This window comes from Leptosomus discolor, chromosome 3 (assembly GCF_034619465.1).
Source record: "Leptosomus discolor isolate bLepDis1 chromosome 3, bLepDis1.hap2, whole genome shotgun sequence".
NCBI classification, from domain to species: Eukaryota; Metazoa; Chordata; class Aves; order Leptosomiformes; family Leptosomidae; genus Leptosomus; species Leptosomus discolor.
Genome location: NC_141393.1, coordinates 68,795,871 through 68,816,957, shown reverse-complemented (window position 1 = coordinate 68,816,957; position 21,087 = coordinate 68,795,871). Strand labels below are relative to the sequence as shown.

Here is a 21,087-nt window from a genome sequence, read left to right as displayed (position 1 = left end):
ACTTACAGACTTCATCCCTAGCTGATTTTAGTGCAATTAGAATCAAAATTCAGCAGCTGGATAATAAGGTAGTAATCACAAGCCCAACAAGCTCAATGACTTTCTGTGAGCCACATCTCAAACTCAGTTACTAGTTTTTGCCTAAGACTATTACTATTTATAACTTATGCTTCAATTAAAGATAAAAATTGGTACTGCAATTCCAGAGTCTCACTCCCTATATTTGTTCCCTTTAAAATAAAAGGGGAGAAAATACAGGCACCATCTTGACCATTTAACTTCAGGTCTCTCGTTGCAAGAGGAACTCTGACAAGATGTACTGTCAAGCTGGAGCCCATCCGAGTTCCTTGTATGTACAAACATCAAAATCTCTTAAACTGATGTGCTTTCACTGACTCTACCAAGTACAAAGAATATTAAAACCAATCTTCTGTAATAAAAGCTTGATCACATGGTCTGCCAGCTAACTATGTTTGAACCTCAGTATTCATGCAAGAATTGTAGCCCTTAAAATACTATATTCGAAGATTAATGTAGTTCCATTGATGCTTCCAATCAGCTATTTTTCAGGCAACTCAGATCAAGGTGTATGCAGTATCAACACCTCCAAATTTTCCGATAGCCATTTTTAGCGCAGATACTGGCCAAATCAACTTGTTCCCTTAATATAGTAAATTTTTGTATAAGAAACGGAAATTAGTTACTTTTCATCCATTCTGCTGCGCATTTTTTTAAGTTTCTGCATAATGCTACTAGTCTCACTGCTGGAGATTGAGATTGGGGAAGGGCTGCGTGTTTCTGCATCAGTTGGAAGCGGGCTAGAACGATTGCTCTGCTTGATGTCATCCTCGCTGTGAAGTTCCTGCAATTAAGTGTAAAAAAAAAAAAAAAAAAAAAAGGCAGTGTTAAAAGTAAGAACAGTTATTCTACAATATTTTTAAGAAGTGTTACATTTTGCTTACTTCTTCCCAGATTACATCAAATACTACTTCAGATAAGTCTCTGTATCTGAAGATTTAACTTAATTTTTCAGCTTCATTTTTATTTGACACAAAGTTTTTAGTACACCTTTTTTCTCCATAATTTAAGTTCTCCACTAACTGCATCTAGAACAAAAGAAAAACCACCAGAATTCAGTTACCCAAACAGAAAACCAATCCTTTCTATACTACTATTACTAAACTTGTCTCTCAAAATTTTGTAAGGAGACAGACAGTTACCAAAATCCCATCCTGCTATCTCATAAAGCAGATGCAAGAAACTTAGTGTAATGACACTACACACACACAAAGCAGCAAGTTTTGGGTTTAGCACTTACATTTGGCACTCCGGGGTTTTACAAATAATCAAACGAAGTCAGACCCTGAGAGATCTAAGCATCAAAAAACTGATATTCCCAAAGTCATTAATTAAGCCTGAGAACTAACCAACACCATCTACTATGCAGTTAAAACAAAACATTTTATAACTTCTACAAATGCATTTCCTTAAACAATGCTTTAAATAAATTAAACATAAAATTGCTGAGATAAAGGGTATGAAGCAGGCAAAACTTCCAAGTGATAGGTCCAATCTAGTAGCTTTCCATTCCTATAAATAAACACTGAAGTCAAATCGCAGTTGCGTGGCCAACAAGGGAAGGGTCCAGCCTTGTACTGAACACTTACCAGCTTGTTTTCTCCTGCAGACTTTAGTTTTTCCTGTAATTTCATTGTCGTATGACGGATTCGTTCTATTTCTGCCTGCTGTTTAAGGATCAGTTGCCTCTCTTTCCGAGCAGCCTTGTTAGCCTCTTGAAGACGCTTAATTTCTGCCTTTTAGGTATAAAAGATTTAAGCATAAGAACTGTGAGAGACAGCTCTCAAGAACACCATTCTAAAGCTGCCACACAGTGCCCATGCTATGGGCTTAAAATAACGGAAACTACATGATGAAGCAACTAGCCTGAACTTCAGCAGCAAAAACCAGGCAATCAATTCATACATCTAAGTCTTAACCAGTGAGGTTGGAGGACCATTACCAGTCCTGAGAAGGACCCTTTTAAACAATGTGTCAAATATTTCTGAAATGCAAATAAAACTTACTGGTGAGAAATACTGCTAGCTTCCTATCTAAAACCCTGGTACAGAGTTTTCTCAAGTCTTAGCTTTTACAGTGTCTGAAACATTTAACAGCTAACACAGGGTTTTCAACAGGATTTTCCTAGAGGGCACCAGCTACCTTTTCCTGCTGTAATCTCAGCAACAGACCACGCTGCCTCTTTCGAATAGGAGGCATCTTATCATCCTCTCCCTTGTCTCGCAAATGTCTGCAAATAGATTGGAAGAAAGGATTAAATAAAAGAGTGCACAACAATGAGCCTTTTACTCTTTAAAGTGAAAAAAAAAAAAGTTTTTTCCTAACCTGCAGAAGACCGTATGCTTCTTGGCATGCTCTATGGTGGAACATTTTGCACTGTTTAGTCAGACATGCACATTTAAAAGGCCAGTGGAGGTAATAAGAGATCTCACATGAATGGCCAGAAGCTCTACTCACCATTTGAGAAAGACAAAAGGAAGGACACTTGGGTCACTGTCTCATGATCCTTTGACAAATCCACAATTACAAGATAGTGGAACAAAACATTTGGTGAACATTGGCACTCTTGTGCAGAGAGTGACCACGGAAAAGTAGTATTTATTAAATTTGGCAACCGCTGCTTAATAGTATCTCTAGGTACTTCAAGTGGCACTCCAGGACAAAGCACATGTTAAGTTGGAAACAAATCATTAAAGACAACAGGTATTCAGATTCACAAAATTTAGCCCCAGGCAACTAAAATGACCTCATATCAAGCAAATAAAGGTCTAACTGTTTGACAGTTTTATACCTTCTTGAATTAAAACTTGTAACAGTTGGGAACTACCTTCTCTGACTGACAACATACATCTGATGTTCTACTTTTTCAATGAAATTGTCTTTTATCAAACCGCATTCAATGTAAACATCAAAGCATATTTACAAACTGGGTTCTGTTCTTTCCAAGCGACAATAACATTTGTATAGATCACTGATGTCAGAAGACTAGTTCAACCACTGATACTTAATAAGGGAGGGGTGGAAGCAAAATCTTACAAAAAAAAATTCAAGAAGTAGTACAAGAAAATGGTCAGTCACCAACAGTGTATATTCAGAGCTGCCTTACTTCTTCTGGTGTTCCAGCCAAGCTAATTCAGCCTTGGTCTTCTCTTTCAGAGCCTTCTCCCGGAGCCGAAGCAGTGAGGACTGATGAGCTGCTCGCATTTCCTCCTCTTTCATGTACTGTCTTACCATCTCCATGGTAAATTTAGAGAAACTATCTTGCCCCCCTGAGAATGGCATGCTTAGCTCCTAGAAGGCAAGACAAAGTTGGCATGATTTGATAAAACAGAAATTCCAAAGCCTATTCAAGTTACAAAGCATGTGTGTGTATACACAGATACACACACGCAAAGTCAGATGTAAAAAGGGACACTGGTTTTCCTCTGAGCTTTGTGCAGGCCAGCTTTTTCTGCCCTGGGTTGCGTGTCAGTTTTGGGATGTCCCCTCTTGGGCCAGAGAGTTGAAGCATCCTCTTGTAATTCCCAGCTGTGTGTAGACATAGTAGAAAGACTTAATCCACTGGGCTTTTATAACCTACCTCAAAAAGTCACTCCTCCAAAGCCACAAGAGAACAGGTAGAGGCCTGGATGGAGTGTTCCATAAGTCAAGTCATCGCATTTGTACAACAGTGACATACAGCACGATTTATTTTTGAGATGTTTTGAGATGCTCAAAAAACCACAGGGAGGAAAAGAACCCTAAAGTTTGCAAATACAACTAAGAATGGCTCACTTGAAGCTCATCAGCTTCACCATTTCAGTTCAGTTAATTTACCTTAACTATGGTTGCTTGACGTACCTTGATAGATGACAGAGCTGTTTTTTCTGGGGAGACTTCCTCATCAGAATCATCACGATTACCCCGCTTCTTCTCCAAGTTATTTCTGCGATGACTTTCAGAGGGCAGCAGAGACCGAAAAGACTTTTCTTCAATCTCATCCTCTGTCATGGACTCATCAAACTTCAGGGAATACTCTGTTGCAACAGAAACTGAATCTGAGGGAGAAATCAGTGAAGTGTCTTTATGCTCAGGTATGTATCATGAATGCAGTTTTACTCTGTCTCATCTCAGTAAAGTCAGCGGAGCAGGAAAGACAGGGAGATAACTACTCTAATGCAGAAAAAAGGATGTTTAGAAAAGACTAACCTTGAGTTAGAAGACATCATTAAATAGTGCTACCCAGCTCCAAAAGTCCTATCAGACTTCTGTACACAGATACAAACACACTTCTGGGGATGCTGAAACATTCGGCTTTCAGTCTGCACATTCAGCAAGTGAACATCTGGCTACAGCTAGCACAGCAGAAAGTAGAACGGCCCACAGGCTCCATCACTCTAACGTGCAGCATTTCAAAGGTTCCCATCTCACTGTGCCATCATCTGTTACCACTTAAGAGCCTATCAGTTCACCTGGAGCTCAGCTTTCTTCACACCCATTCCTTCATTTATTTCAGAAACTAATTCTGAAACAGCACCTCCCTCTCTCCCCCCCTTATCACTTTCAGAGTCATCACATACAAACAACACAGCTAACCTTTTTCATCTGGCAGTGATAAAATACTGTCACTCGGCAAGGAATCATCCACACCAGTATGAGCCTGCTCTTCAATACTGCTAGTTAACTTTTCACGACGGGAAAGCTTTTTCTCATTCTCCTTAGAAGATGGAACTGAAGGACTCTCTTGGCGGCTGCTGGTACTACTGTGTTAACAAGAGATTTTTTTTTTTTCAATTACTTTGCACATTTCAAAATATTTATATTACATTACTACTGTACACACCATGCATAATATCTCAGCAATAATCAACACGCAGAGGGTTTGGTTTTGTTTTCAAAATGCAGCCCGGCTGCTTCAGATTTCCAAGACTCATCAAGCTGCTGACCGACAGCAGAACTTGGTATTTTTATTCTACCTTAGAATGCAAGTGTTTTGTAGGTATGCACACCCTCTACCTGCCCATGAGCACTGACAATAAACCATTGCAAACACCTCTCCTTACAGTTTTTTTAAAAGGATGAGCGAGTCACTGATACTGTTTTAAATTAGAAGAACCACAGAGGACAAAATCATTCGAGTTGGTCAAAATCAGAAAAGGGTTGTGAGAAACTTCAAGGGACCTCACTAGATCAGGTAAGTGAACAAGAAGCCAAAATCCAGTAAAACACACAGGCAAGATACTGAAAAGTAACACCAGAAATGAGTCAAATCTAAACCTCAGGCAAGCAGCACTCCAGGCACCTGATGGAAAAACTCTCAAGCCAGTGCAAAGCAGCAGCGAAAACAAACCCAAAAAACACCCTAACAAAATGTCCAGATACACAGACGACAGAAGAGAACGTAACGCACATTGCAGAGCAGGCAGTTCTACCGGTCCCTGCACTGCATTTTCAGAACATATGCTCCAGTCTATGTTCTAGTCCATTTCAAAAAGACACAGAGCAAAATGAGAAGGGCACAAAATGCAAATATTTAGGATGGGGAAAAAGACTCAAAATAAACAGAGACTTAAAGTGACTTTTAGGTTACAAAGGTGATGCAACAGAAATATGCAAGTAGGCCACAGCACAGAAATCAGAATAATCTCAGCTCAACAATTTCTGACAGTATTTCATCCAACTAAAGTAAAGGCCATGTTCAAGTTCTGAACACTTGCAAGGACAGAGCATCCGACAACCTCCCTATGTCCCCATTCCAGTGTTTGACCACTCTCACAAGAAGAATTTTTTTTTTACCAATGATCTTCCCCTTTCTGCAATCTGCAACCATTGTCTCTTGTCATCTCACTATGCACCTCCAAGAAAAGTCTAGCCTTATGTTACCTAACAAGCCCTCATTCAAGATATTGCAACTAGATCCCTCTCCCCTTAGCCTTCTCTTTTCTAGGTTAAGTTAGCTCAGTTCTTTCAGCCTCTCTTTTACATCACGTACTCCAGCCTCCTAACCATCCTGGTGGTTCACCACTAGACTTGCATCAGTATGTCAATGTCTTCTCTTCACCAGGGAGCCAAAACTAGACACTGTATTCCAGATACAGTCTCAAAAGAGCTGAACAGAGAGGCATAATCATTTCCCTTCCACTGCTTGCTAGACTCCTGTTAATTCAGCTGAATGAGAAAGCAGATGTGGAACTCAATTATTCTTAAGTCAGGAAAGAGAAAAGCATCCAATTAGCACAAATACAGCAAATTTAAAACTGAAGATATTAACACATAACATACTATTACACTGTGTAGTATGATAATAATATTTAATTAAAGACAAAGCAAATTCTGTTAGGCATGTAAACCTTCAAGCTTTGGAATATAAGACAGGTTTACCCGTTGAAGGCTTAATACTGACTTTCCCTCTTTTAAAAAAATATATTGAAGGAGCTATCTTGATACTCCTTTGTCCTTTAGTTCTTATTTACAGAAAAAAAAAACCCTATGTAATCTAAACTCTTCTTACCTCTGATCATGAACCTTTGATCTTGATGACTCTGAATAACTATCAAACATCGGTGAGTATGTCTGTTTTGAGTCACCTGCCTCCTCTTTACCTTGTGATATGGCAACAGACTCACATTTCCTGAGAAAGGGAAGTGTTTTGGGTAAATTTGCATTGTCTTAAACCAAAGAATAATACAGTTTTCACAAGCTTTCATCAGTTTACTGGAAGTAGTAACAGCTAAAATTTCTGAAAAGATCATTTAAAGGTCAGAGCAGGTAAACCATTCCACAAAACACTTAGAGCATCTTTTTCTGCACTTTTTATATAAAGCTTCACAGAATCAGTTAGTGTTCCCTTTGGTGTACACTACTAAGGGCATAAAGACAGAATCTAAATTCTTCTCCTTAAACACTCACTCATTATGACATTTTAAAATTTTCTTCAATAGGTGAAGCAAAACCTAACAGATCTTACTTCCCGCTTCCCAAGATGTGAAATATTAGACAAAACCTGTTTGCATCAGTTCGGGCTCTCAGTTGTTTCATGAACTGTGAATGATGCTGCCGCTGGTGGTCAAACAAGGTGGTGACTGGAGCAGCTGGAGTGCTGACAGTATCCGACATCTGTGTTTGTGCTAACTCCGCCATCTGAGTACGATAAAAAACAAAGGAATACAGTGCACTTCGCATCAAAATGTTTTTGAAAGAGAAAATAGCCATTCTCACAGGCAATTCACTGATTTATTGAACTAATATGTAAGACAGAGTTTTGAGATCGTTTGTAATTACATAGGTGTCAATTTTGCTTGTAGGAGGTGCATACTGCTCCATAAATACATACTCTTTAATTTATACAGAGTGGAATTATCGATCTGAAACTACAGACAAGCAAGATACTACTTATCATATCATTCGAATCAGCTTAACCAAACTCTGATCAGTAAAATGATCCCGACATAATAAAACATTCCAGACTTACCATTAGAATTATTTTTTAAAAAACAAAACAACCCCCCCCAAAACACCAGAAACAATGTTTAATTTTTCATTTGAAAGTGCATCTTGCCCAAAGAGCAAGAAATATTCTTTTCACTCCAACAGAAGCAACAGGTTTAAGTTCCAATATCATGCAAACTAACAGGTCTAAAATTAGCAGCATTAAATCAACAGATAGCCACAAATTAACCTTTTTAATGTATGGCAGTCACTGTGTACCTCACTAGAAATAAGAACTTCTTCAGAAATCAGAGCAGGTAACACTGGTTTTTAGAAGCTTTAGAATTTACCATTTTTCTTCTTATTTAAAGGTCTGCCTCTTGCAGAGCAGGGCAGGAATAAGCTGTATTTCAGTAACTTAAAATACACATATTGAGTTTCTTTGTTAATTCTTCAATTAATGTAAACAAATTTTATAGAAATAAGTGAAAGATTTTTTTTAATTGGATTGTCTGTATACATCACCCACTGTTTCATCCTTCATTAGTATGACAGCCAACTCTAAGCAAACTTTTGTATAGTAGCATGCTGCATTCTCTCTTTTGCATAAGACAAACTTGTAATTGAAAGCAATGCAGAAAATTAACTCCATTCCTCTACACATAAGAAATTATAGTGTACATCCAAAAATATACCCAGCACATTGGTGACTGGCATTTCCATTGCTGCATTCCACTTAAAATAAATGGTTGCTCAACTGAGTATCAGGAGTCACTTGTGAACATGGATGGAAAAGCTACTCTGCTAGCCCGTCATCACTGACCAGGTCGTCCCCATCAACCTCTCCACTAGCACCTCTTACTCTCAAACCTCAAACTTAAAGCAAGACAAGAGATTAAAACCCTACACCAAATAAAATGTCTCCTGTTTCTTCTTCCTTGTTTCTTAACTGGTTTCCACCCACTTTAGCTCTATAAACTACAAACGTTTCTTTGTCTTTATTCAAGACTTCACTACCTACTATCAACAACCACTGCAAGCATTTGAGATGCCTGAGCTTTTCTGCTCCTTTCACCTAACCCACTCCTGTCTATTCAAAAATTATTTAAACTTCACGTATTTGGCAAAGCCCAGAACAAGTACATCAGTATTAGTCCACAGTCCCATTACCCATCATAAAGACAGCCTTGCTGAGCACCAACATGTGCATAAGCTGTGAAGAAACAGTTACATCCATACTCATCAGCCTTCTGCACTCCATCCCATAACCCCAATCCACAGTCGCTGTGTTTGCTAAACTATGAAGCAGCAAAAGCATTTCATGGTTACTGTGTTTCCTACCTATGTGTGGGAAACAGCTGCTACATGTTGGGAACAACACGTATAAAAACTGATAAAAATTCTGGTCACCACAAGAATGAAAAGAGACTCAGAAAAAGAAAACTTCAAACCCTGTATCAAGTTAAAGGCTCTGCTGAAGACCCTCCTCCCTCCTTTTTTTTAATTATTTTATTTGTTGTCTCCTACCTTCAAAAGTAAGCAAAATTGCAATTTCCCTGCTTTTCTAATATAATTTGCCATGAAACAGATACAGGATCAATTCCTGATGGAGTATAACTAACAAATTAAAGATGTTGTGTTCACTATCATCAATCTGTCCTGGAAATACAAGAACTTCTTAACAGTTTGTTAACTGGAAGATCATAAGAAAAGCGAACAGGGATTTAAGGATGCCAACTGACTTCCAAATAACGATGCCAGAAAAGCTCCTTTAAAGTCCTGTCATTTGTCACTTTATGAAGGTGAAGAAGCTGCACTGAGAATGACACTAAACAGAATAACCTAGAGGCAAAAAAAAATATTCAGAATAATACTAAAATTAGAATAGCTTTTTCCTTTTACTCTGGACCTCACCTCACGGATCTGGTGAGCTGCATCTGTAGTCAGAAGTGCAGTTTCTGCCTGCTTGGCTGCAGCCTTGCATGGGGTCTCTTGTAGAGCCTCCTGCCGTGACTGGACCAGATGCTGCAGTGACTCTGCATGGACCTGTGTACAAAACACACCCAGTTCAGCTCTTCAAAATTTTCTGGCTATAACTACTACAGTTTTATTTCTCAAAATCTGAGGGAAAGAAGTTTGAAATTGCCCCCTAAGAGCTTTTTTCAGTTATATCAGACTCCTTCCCCGCTTCCATATGTTCACAGCTTCAAATTAAGAATACTCGTAGGCACGGATTTACTTACAGCATTTTGCCTCTTACACACTCCACATTTTTTGAAGGGCAGCATTACCTGAGCTGCCTTCTGCCTTGCCTCGTCCAGTTGTCTCTGACTTTCTAAAGCTTCTTGTTCAGCCTTGATTTTCAAAAGAGCCAAGTCCCGTTCATGCCGCTGCTGCTGTGCCTACAGATCAGGAAAACAAGTTTTAATTATGCAAGTTAAACATAAAGACCTGTTTTGCCTTAGCCACTGTCTGCAACTACCTCTGAAAGATCTACTTCTACTCTACTGGCGGTAACTTTTCTGCTAAAGTAAAATTTTCAGCCTGACTGACTCTCTCCCTTTTTAAGTAGACAGATAACACACATTCCCCATATTCTTTCACCACAGTGTAGAAAGAAAGAGGATTTAGGAGACTAATTAATTCAACAAACTAGAACAAGCAATCTTGTCAACATAAGGAAATTTCAATCAAAAATATCCTTTTCATGGAATAAGACAAATGGTCCAGCCTGTACAACTACACTGCACGGCACTGGGACCCAACATCAAACCCAGTAAATAATCAATTTTTTATTTTACTGAAGTACACAACCAAAGCAGTGATTGCAGCTAACGCTATATTAATGAACATATTCTAGAGTCACCAGTTCCTTGGTGTCAACTTAAAATAAGAAAGATAACAGAAATGAATTCTAAAAAATGGACATTATCAGAGGTGCTCCATCAGGCCCATTACGGTTTCTCTGCATTGCTAACAAAAGCATAACTTATCCTAATTTGATTAATTTTCTTGCAATGCAAAAAATAAAAGGAACGTTAAGACAAGGAAGTATTTTTCCATTACCTTTAGAATCTGAGCCAAAGAAACGCTCTCCTGCTGGGCAAGTGATATGCCTCGTACTCGTTCTACATCTGAAAGCTGTCGCACAGACTCCTCAGTAGCACTAAGGTAGTTCAATTCTGCTGACAAACGATGCTGAAGAGCAGCAGGGGAGAAGCGCATACACCCTGCAGGATAAGACTTACTAGTCAGCCTCCACAGACTTCAGTGCCCACATCAAAAAATAAAGATATAAACTGCTCTGGGATTAGTATAGTTTTAACAAAACAACTCACCACTTGCTGAGGCTGCTCCTGCTACAGACCTACTAGTTCCCAGACTCAAGTCAGGGAAGGCTACGCTAGGCTTCAGCCCTGTCACTGTACTTCCAGAAAAGCCAGCAGGTGACTTGACTCTTTCTGCTGTATTGCCTACAGAATCAAACTGCAACAGTTTTTGGGAACCGGAAGATGGGGAAGAAGTCGGCGTCTTCTGGGATCTTCCCTTGTCTGAGAAACTGACAGCGAAATGAAAAAACGACAAGTCAGCATTCTCCTAAGTGCAGCCATTTGATAAGACAATGAAGTGATAACATAGTTCTTCCATTTATATACACCAAACAGATCCACGTAGAAGGCTCAGTCTTTTACAGTTTGCACAGGCCCAGTCTGTCTTTAGGGAATGGCCTCATGAGATGGGTTTTGTACCCATATTCCAGTTCAGGGTTAGGTTTCCAGAGCACCCTATTTCCCCCCTCCCCCCACCCCTCCCCTGCAAGTATTAAACCTAGCTGGCACACACATACACAAAAATATTTTTAAAAAAAATTTAACATAATATCTACTTGTTCTACATGGCCAGACAAGCAGTTTCAATGCCTCCTGTTAGGAGCTTGGCATTGCAGGATGCACTCATCTGCATTTACACATCTGTTTTGAGAGTCTGAGTGAAGAAGTTTGTTTTACTCCCAGGAAATTAGGGCAGTATTTTGATATCAGAATACAATGAACAGTATTTCTAAGAAGTAAATAGGTTAATATCAGCATATGGATACATCTGAACGTGATAAGCCACTGCCCTGAGTCTCCATCTTTCATCAAAATACAATTAAATGCTTCAAGGCCAAATGTTGACTTAAAGAGTAAAATACTACAGAAACATTTCTTCTTAAGAGAGAGTTGAAGACATTGCTTTCCAAACATACAGAAAACTGTGCAGACACTTCTTAAATTCACTCTTCCAATTTTATTAAGTCAAAGAGGATTAACAGTGGCTGCTTAAATCCCTTAAGAAGATGTTCTGCTTTACTTGGCATAGGAACTTTCAAACCCAATACTGGTTATCAGTGAGCATCACCAATGTAAGTCAATACCTCAGAACCACTCTATACCCACACAGAATGAGAGACCATTCGTATCATTTGTTGCTTTTTAGAAAAAAAAGTGCAGTGAAAACTGAGCTATTTCATAACCATCTTCATTGCACAATTAGCAGAAAAACTGCATTCATAGCTAGACAGGCAGAGGATGCAACAGAAAATTAGTTGTTAAATAGTTAATAGTTAAAATTTTTTCCTCTTTTTCTACACTCTCATCTAAGTATCAATTCACAGAGCTGGATAGGCTTATGAGTTCTAGCCAAACGCAAGTCTAGCCAAAAATGTCTGTGGATCCTACTGAAAAGAGGAAGGTGCCTGCACAGGTTGACTAGCTGTTTTTAGCCCCCCCCCACTTCTTACAGTCCATTTGTAGAAGTGGAAAAATGAAAATTGTATTTCAATTCTTAAGGTACTAAACCTGACAGGATACTATTATTGGCCAATTATACCTACAAAAACAGAGGGGTCATTTGGGGAGGAACCACTGTTTCGTATTTTCTCTTACTACAGCCATCTACTTTGGGCTTTCATATTTAAAATACAGGGGAAAAACCTGTTTTCCTGCATGCCCATCTTACCAACATTTGATCATTTCTGTTACTTTCCTTTACCAAAAAAAGACGCAGCCTTTTTTTTACAACATGCCATAACACTTCCAAGCTTAGTTATATTTGCATACAGTCTTGTATAAGGTTCATGTTACCTCATTAGGGAGTGTCCAGACAAGTTTTCTAATGTGCTGTCTGTATCTGGGTTCTGCTCATGATCTTTACTAGTAATTCTGCTACTTGATAAGGACTTCTTTGTCTGTTGGGATCCCCACTCCAATTCAGATAGCATTTTATCTTCTTCCACAGGAAAGTGGTGTGAATTTCCATCGAAAGAGTCCAACCCTAAGTAGCAACATTGCAAAAAGTTTATGTTTGGTATTCTAAGTATGAATACATTAGCCATCAGTACTGCACTTACGTTCCTTTTTCCCTCTCTTTTTAGAGGAAGCAGATGAGTGAGAAGATGCTGCAGACCGTGGTCCAGATGAATGCTGAGAAGCAAGCTCTACAGATCGAGGTTCATGGGGAGACTTTCTACTAGGAAACTCTTCCTGAATGCTAGAATTACTGCTGCCAGCAACACTAAAAAGGAGCACATTGACAGTGATTAAGTAAGGGCTTCTAACTCCCACATTACACTGTGCACAAGAAATCCACCACACTTTAGAGACAGATGGCTAAAACTGCACTAATTAGCTCTTGAAAAGCACTGAGACTAAAAACTACGATAGCTAAAACAGTAGGAAGCCTGACATTATATTGAACATATTGAAATATGCTTCCAATAATATGAAACAGTAAAAGATGGGTAACAACCATCCTTTCCAATGCTAACTCCTAAGAGCTAACTGACTACAGACTTCAACAATGTAAGAATGACCCCAAATACGACTGCATTTTAGATAATCTCCGAGCGTGCAGATATCAGACAGGAATATGAGTGATTTTCAATAAAGGATTACAAAAGATTTGCTAATAAAGGGGACAATGCATCATATTCTAAATAATACCAACAGAAGACCTAGCAAGAAGTTTAATCGGGAAGAAAGTATTTTTTGCAGCCAACATTTTCAGTGTGCAAGGGCCTTTTACCTTCCTTTCTACCCTACCTTCCTTCCTTTCTTACCTACTGGTATCACCAGTATAAAACACAATACTTGTGGCCTCCCTCAGGGTGCCCAAAAGATGTAAATACATTTCCTTAGAAAAAAAGAGGTCTTAGGAAATTCAGGAAGCCACATGAATTCAGTAGTAACATGGAGAGTCTAGTATTTACAGGCTTCAAATTTTAGTCTGAACAAAAGGTTTTATAAGTTCTTACAACCAATTTATGTATCCATTACTAAGCATTACTGAACCCTTACTGAAAGCAATTACAGGCTTTTTAAAAAATTTTGAATTACTGAAGGTATTTTAACACTTTCAAATTTCCTTTTTCTAAATTACAAAGACTAACCAACTGAGCATTATAGCAGTCACACAAGCTGGAGAACTAATTTTGACCTCACTATAAACCTTGTCTAAACACTAACGAATAAAAATTAGACCGAGAACAGGAATACTTTAATCTTTACATCTTAACCATGCTGGTTGCTATATTAACTGCAAGGTCCTCATCACTTTGACTAGTATTACAACACAGCATAACAGAAAAGATATCCAGCATACTACGAAACAAATTTTGCATTAACTGTTTTCTGTCAAATTCCTCATTTTATTTTTAAAGGAAGTCTCACACACAGTTACCTGAGGTCACGTGCAATCTTTTTGTCTGTTAAAGTGCCACTTCCCTGCGACGAGGCAAAATCATCTTCATAAGAAACCATGCTCTCTGGAGGGCTCATGGCAGGGAGCAAAGGGCGCAGAAGGGGAGACCCTCCATTCGACCTTTCATCAAACACTAAAGTGTGGACAAAGAAAGAAAAAGACAAAAATGATACCAAACGGGTAATAAAGCTGCAAGAACTAAAATGCTCCCAATCATTAGTTACAAAGGCTTCTTTTCAAACAAAAAAACATCAGGGAAACAACAGTATAGCCACCCCATGGCAGTTTTAACACAACATAACAAGCACAGATGCCTTCTTTTTATAAATTATTGAATACTCTACTTCATTTACACACTCCAGCTAAAACATTCTTGAGAAGCACAGTGCTTGAGAGTAAAGCAATCTGCAGAAAATTTAAATGCAATCATCATTAAGGGAAATAAATTGAAGGAAAAAAGAAAAACCACAAGATAAAAATCAACTTCTTAGAAAACTTTCCTCCTCAAAATGAGGAACTCAAGGCAAGAGAAACAGTACTCATAAAATAAAGAATGAATTTGGACAAAAACAATGAAAATCAAACGAAGCGTCCTGCATGAGACATTTTCACGCATGTCCTAAGACACTAACACTTGAAATGGGCTCGTTTAAGAAAGAGACTTTCCCTACCAATGAACTAAAACCTTACCATCTCAAAATTTGGTATTGTTACCAGAGCTGTAATTGCTGCACTGCTTTGAGACATTATTGAATAACTCATACAAGCAAAGATGCAAAAGTCCACACCATTCACCCACCAAATTTACTTGTTGCTAATAATATAGTAAAGCTATATTATTCTTGTAGTAAGAACCCAGGATACGTGCCAGCATTCACGTTTGTGACATGAAGTAAGTGCTGAATAAAGCATGAATTTCATCTTTCTGCCTTAACTGAAACAGGAATGATGCCTTATTACATATGATCTGGAGTGCATATACAGTAGGAGGATGCATATTCCAACCCAGAGGGTCTGTTCTCCATGGTGGAGAGAACCATTTCCAACAAGCTCTGGACAATTTAGATTTAGTATGCAATTTTGGATTGAATAAATGTAAACTTTACATTCACAATTCTGTAACTACGGGTGTCCTTAATACACTAACCCAGCATATGAATTAAGTTACTGACCTAGAAATACAGAGTAATCTAATACAAAAGTAATCTTATTCCAGCCCGAAATTGTGGAGGTTTTTTGTCTTCTTTTTTTCCTTAGAAAAGTAGGCAAAAGAAGGCAGAGGAAATAATTTATCATCCAAAAGTAAAGTGAGAAAGCCTTATACAGATTCATGTTTAAGAAATCTAAAAGCACATTCCTTACCTGTGAAGTATAAAGTGAAAGGAGTAGTAAGACCAGGAAAACAGTAACTCAAGAGCTTTGAGAAATTTTTCCATTTTTACCTTTTCCATGAAGCTGATAACTTTTTGCAAAGATGTTGATGACACTGTGGGGACTCCCCTTCGCCAGTTCCTCCCATGGCCCCTTGCTGTGTGCGCCACTTGTCTGAGTGAAAAGTGGCAAATACTTCTCAGCTTCTTTCTGAAACTCCTTTATGGGCTCAAAAGCATTTCTTTCCCGAATGCAGAAATCCTTCTCTTTTAACTTCTCCAGCATCTTCAGTGGCAACTGTTTGTGCTGGCCTCCTTCCTCTTCAGAGAGGCTTCCGTCACTCAGGAGAGGTCCTTCGCTGATGGAGTCAATGCTGGACTCATGAGGAACTACAGCTTTGTTCGGAGCATAAGCCTGGTTTTCACGCCCCAGGGAGTCAGTCTGCCTCTTAGATAAATGTCCTAGTATCCCCTCGTGCCTGTTAGCAGCAGGGGACCTCATTCCAAGGCTGACTGCAGCAGTATGAGGCCTAATCACCTCTGGAAGCTTTTTAAATTCACTAAGGTTGCCTACCCCAGGAAGGCTGTCATCAAAGGCTGTATGAGAGACACAGGTACCTAACATCTTTTGAATTCTGGCCGAAAAAGCGTCTTCATTTTCCTCTCTCACAGGAGGACTCACAGCCTTTGCCCATCGCCCATCATCCTGATTTTCTTGCATAAATTCATGGTCTGAGCTCCACATAGTACCATAATTGATACCAGCCCCAGCCAACTTTTTGGCTTCACATTCGATCCTGCTAGAAAGGGAAGCAGCTGTAGCTTTCAAAGCTTCAATCCGATCTAATTTGCTCTTATATTGGTTAGCAGTAGGTTTTACTAAGAGATTTTGCTGTGCACTAGGTGAATTCAGGTATGGCTGAGGCACCAAGGTCAGAGATCCCACGGGTGCAGCATGGCTCCTCCTGCCTGCCAACATCGCATCACACTCCTTTGACAAAAGATCCACCTGCTCCAGACTCCAATGTTGCGAGCAAGGGCCTACACTTGGGCCCATGAGAGCTTGCGGGTGAGGGAGCTGGACTCTTGGGCTCAGCCTGTCTGGCTGTACCCACGGAGGCTCCATCAAATCGCTCCTAAAATGAAAAGTCAACATTTAAGTTGATGACTTACACAAGTGCTGTTGTTTTAAATGAAAGTACCATTGCTACAAATTTATTTTTCAGGAAGAGATACTTTTTGGTGGATTAAGAAGGGCAGGGAATGGGACAGTAAACAGTTACAGAATGTTATTTAAAATAAACAACAAACAATACAGCACCTTCCAAATTTGAACTGCCATTAATGGTGTGCTGTGTGCTTTAGAGTTGTAACAGGCTGAGTGTTTTCATCATCAGTAAGTCTTTTGGAAAAGTTTCCTGACTTCAAAAGGGAGGAAACTTTCTTTTTTTTAAAATTTCTTAGCCCCAGCGTTCCCTTTCCAGCTGAACCCAGCCCATGTTTCACTAAAGCTGTCACTTAGGGTAGGCATGAAGAACACTAAAAGAAAAGGAGAACTGGAAATACAAGGGTGTTTAAAGCTTTGTAAGACATCTTTTTGATCTCCAGATAGCTCACATTTGCATGACAGGAGCTCTGTAAAGACCTTCCTTCGCTAATATCACTTGCACATATTCTGAATACTAGGAAATCTGGAAAGACCCCCCAAAAAACCTGCTTCTCTGCCTACTGTGAAGCTCTCCAAATAACTCAGGTGGCCCTTTAAGTCTCATCTCTCCCCTACTACTAGTACTTACATTTTTTCCTTACGATGTGACACCAACAGCATGTACTACCATATGGTTTAGCAGCCTATTCTATACACAGTACTACACAGCATTCCTAGTGCTTCCTTGAACTTTTCTACAAAGGGAACAGGTCTCATTGAATTTACAAAGTCAGTGTGGATACGACCAAGTAGAGGTACAGGCAATGAAGCAAGCATATATTTAAGAAGCAGACATCCATTATGTAATTAAAAATGAAGACACACTTGCACAACAGGGATATTAAAGATATGCAAGAAACTTCATGATTTTTAGTTCCTTATATTTAAGTGTCTGGTTAGGCACCTTGACTTACAGTAAGACAAACTTTGATAATGCACTGAACAATTAAAAATGGGGAAAGCAGCATGAAAGGAAACACGGAAAGGCTAGTTCCAAGCAGAAGCAGAGGTTTTTCGGTACTTTAGAGACAGTAACTAAAGGTCTGAATCCCAGACAATAGATTAAATAGAAACATTGAACAAACCAAATATGAAAAAACCAGACATATTCATATGATCAGCTTCTCTTGTCCCATGGCAATGGCAGAGGAAATACAGTCTCCCGATATGAAATGCACATCTCCTTGACGTCAGCAAAAGATCAACAGCAACCGCCACTCACTTTATTTATTTAAACTCACTAAATACCTATAGCCAAAATTTTCATATGCTTTCCTGTATCAGCTTCCTCTCTACTGTGAGGAAACATTATAATTGCCATAAAGAAAATTACTCTTGTTAGAACATGAATGTAAGAGTCTAGTCTATTTTCACCTCTCGGAGATGAAAACTAGTATTTTTCTCTCAAAAGGCCCACAATGGCTCACCTCAGTAGCGGCTGCTGCGGTTCTGAAAGCGACATGTCACTACTTGAAGATGCACTAGGAGGACGCTCTTGAGCCTTGTTTTCTTTGTCAGATTCCCCAGATGGTTGATAGCCAGGCCTGGGCTAGAAATGAAGACAACCAGAAAAAACACATTTTCAAAAGTCTGTAGGTGTTTGGAAGCTCTTCTCTCATTAAAATTGAAGAGGCTTACATTTCTTTGTGTAGTATCACATTTTTCCTACCACACAAAGACTTAACAACACAAGATGGTTATGTTTTTGTCTCAGCAGAACGTACTGGGAAGCGAGTTTTGCTTACATACTGAACTAGTTTAACTGAACATGAATCAATATTAGTCTTTTAGTATCTATTAATCTTCTTTCATATTCAGTTTCTGAGTAGCAAACTCATTTAACTCATTGGTGATTAAGTTTGTTCTCTGACCGAAAGCAACTTCAGAGCAAGCCCTTCAATTCACAGTTTGACTGATGCTTACAATTTTCTTAAGAGCCAACCATTACAGCAGCTGTTAGCTAACAGCCTGAACTCTTCTTCTATTTATAATAGAAAAAAGGATTTCCATTCATCTTTCTGGTAGGGCTTGCTGTGCTGAAAAGCAGCCACTAGCAAAGAGGTTCTGGATCAAAACCACTATTTTTTAAGCAAAAGCTACACAGTTTTCTTGGTATCCTTTCTCTTAACTGATAACCAGACCAGGACAAGTCATGACCTTCCTGAACATATGACCTCCTATTCCTGCAAATAACTGCAACACATTAAGTTAGTGAATCAGCTATACCTGTGTTTCCTGCACCAGAGGCAGCTGAGGTGGCTCTTCTAAAAACGTATGTTCCAGCAATAGTTTAGAATATGTTTCCTGTAACCGTTTGGCTGCTGAAGGTTCAGGAGGAGGCATGTTCTTCACTTTAGTAAAAGCCTCCTTCTGCTTTCTGTAGAGCTCCTGGAGCCTTTTGTTCTTCTGTTCTGTTGCCTCCTTCTGTGCTTTCTTCTCTTCATTCTGCTTCTTCTTCCTCTCCTCTTGCTGCCTGATGATGTACTGACGAACCTCATCTGTATCATAGTGACGTTTCTTCGAGATCACCTGAGGCTCCTCACTGGCAGCTATCTTGTCCGGTTTCCTTTTGGTTGGACTGTGGCTCCTGGCATTTTGAGTAGGCAAAACAGATTTCTGATTCTGCTTTTCCACATCTTTCTCTTGCTTTGTACTCATGGAATCCAACTGCAAGTCATCGAGAATTCCACGTATCTCCACAGGCAGGAAGTCCTTATTTACAGAGCCATGATCTTCTTGGTTATCACCTGGAAGAGCTGCTTCCAGTTTCTTCAGGTTATTCTCAGATCGTACTTTACTCCTTGACCTTTCAGAACTTCTTAAAGAGGTCTTATGGTTAACATCCAGTCTAGAATCTGAACCTGTCCTTCCAATACAGCCTGCTAAAGAATAAGACTTGTCAAATATTTCAGGTAAAAATCAAGTTTTGGAACCACATGTCATCACTGAAACAGCTGCAAGAGTGAGGGTGAGGGAGGAGTGCAGACCTCACTGTAAACGTGTTTTTGGTTCATTCAGTCTGAACGAAGTCTGAATACAGCAGCCTTTGCTTAGACTGAGTTCACACCCTTGACAGTCTTACCAGCCTCACCACCTCACAGGCACAGGCAGCACAGCAGCTACCATCGTCCCTTACTTGCCCTGTCTGAGATTCTGGGTAAGTTCTGAAAGGGGCTGGTGGAGGGATCAATGAAGATTTATGATGCACGTGGATGACATATAGTATCTGGAAGAACCAACATTCCTGTAAAACAGGGATGCTCAACCATAACTTACATATTATATGCAGCACATCTGGAAAATTTACCTGGCCTGTGGACCACTTCTAGCCATTCCTTCCCCCACTAACCTCAAGAGGCAAAGACAGATTGCAGGTGATCCATTTTTTTTCAGTTGCAACCTATTTCCCATCTTTTCCAGAGCTCCTGAGCACCTTTGCAGCATGTACTGCCCCTCAAGTCACATGCGCAGGGCAGGCTTTCCATGACACCAAGACAAGTTCATAATCCACCCAGGAAGAGAGGTTATGCATCCCAACCATGGATGTAAGCAAAATGTCTTCCACCTCGAATCCCAGGTTAAAAATAGGAGTTATTAAAATAAGGGACTGATTACATTCTATCTCAGAAGTCTGCTTTATTCTGAAGACATGCAGCGTTATGTAATAAATTAAGTAAAATTTTAAAAGTCCAGTGATAAAAGTACAACTTACCAGACTTGGCAGCTCTCTCACGTCCTGTTCTGTCACTAGATATAGCTCTTCTGTCTTGTTCTATTCTGGGGGCTGGACCCAGTATCTTTTTTACTAGCTTTTGTCCCTCCCGCCAGGAGGATGCACTTATTACATAGTTTCCACCTGCACGATAAGTAATAAATAAAAGTCAAGCACTAGATGGATTTACCAATGTATCAAGAAGTAGTATTTATTGCAACCATTAATCATTTCTATACCATTTAGCTCTGCATAAGTGGTATGGCTGCAGTTACACTAAACAGTTGTAACGGTGATGTACCGTGAAGACACTCAACAGCTGACTCTCGCAACTACCAGTGCTTCATGCCTACACATAATTCAATGTAAAAATCCAAAATTTTTAATGTAGCACATTAAAGTCCTACAAAAATTGATGTAAAAAAAAGAAAAGGGTTATGCAGGTGTAAAACATATAAGCAAACATTACTGGGGAGAAGGGAAATATTTGTAGAGGACTGAGAAGCAGCTGTTCAGTTAAATAAGGAAAATAAGAATAAATGTAAAAGAATCTAAAATGTTGTCATAAAAAGAAA

At 39.3% G+C, this 21,087-nt stretch overlaps 1 protein-coding gene across 4 annotated transcripts in view; it reads right to left on the bottom strand.

Moving 5' to 3' along the window:
• The window catches only part of CEP350 (centrosomal protein 350), a 67,192-nt gene that overhangs the window by 31,561 nt on the left and 14,544 nt on the right, over positions 1 to 21,087 (bottom strand). For 2 of the 4 annotated variants that reach the window (XM_086463442.1, XM_086463444.1), the window contains exons 8-26: positions 20,513 to 20,656; positions 19,027 to 19,682; positions 18,228 to 18,349; positions 15,666 to 16,729; positions 14,203 to 14,356; positions 12,875 to 13,038; positions 12,609 to 12,798; positions 10,824 to 11,044; positions 10,552 to 10,715; positions 9,777 to 9,887; positions 9,400 to 9,531; positions 7,061 to 7,197; positions 6,569 to 6,688; positions 4,654 to 4,820; positions 3,919 to 4,115; positions 3,185 to 3,369; positions 2,221 to 2,308; positions 1,668 to 1,814; positions 705 to 862 (exon numbers count right to left, since the gene is read on the bottom strand). In XM_086463442.1, the coding sequence (XP_086319568.1) occupies positions 705 to 862; positions 1,668 to 1,814; positions 2,221 to 2,308; positions 3,185 to 3,369; positions 3,919 to 4,115; positions 4,654 to 4,820; positions 6,569 to 6,688; positions 7,061 to 7,197; positions 9,400 to 9,531; positions 9,777 to 9,887; positions 10,552 to 10,715; positions 10,824 to 11,044; positions 12,609 to 12,798; positions 12,875 to 13,038; positions 14,203 to 14,356; positions 15,666 to 16,729; positions 18,228 to 18,349; positions 19,027 to 19,682; positions 20,513 to 20,656 (4,321 nt within the window). Of the gene's footprint in view, positions 1 to 704; positions 863 to 1,667; positions 1,815 to 2,220; positions 2,309 to 3,184; positions 3,370 to 3,918; positions 4,116 to 4,653; positions 4,821 to 6,568; positions 6,689 to 7,060; positions 7,198 to 9,399; positions 9,532 to 9,728; positions 9,888 to 10,551; positions 10,716 to 10,823; positions 11,045 to 12,608; positions 12,799 to 12,874; positions 13,039 to 14,202; positions 14,357 to 15,665; positions 16,730 to 18,227; positions 18,350 to 19,026; positions 19,683 to 20,512; positions 20,657 to 21,087 lie in introns of all 4 variants that reach the window. The other 2 variants (XM_086463441.1, XM_086463443.1) reach the window with 2 other exon arrangements.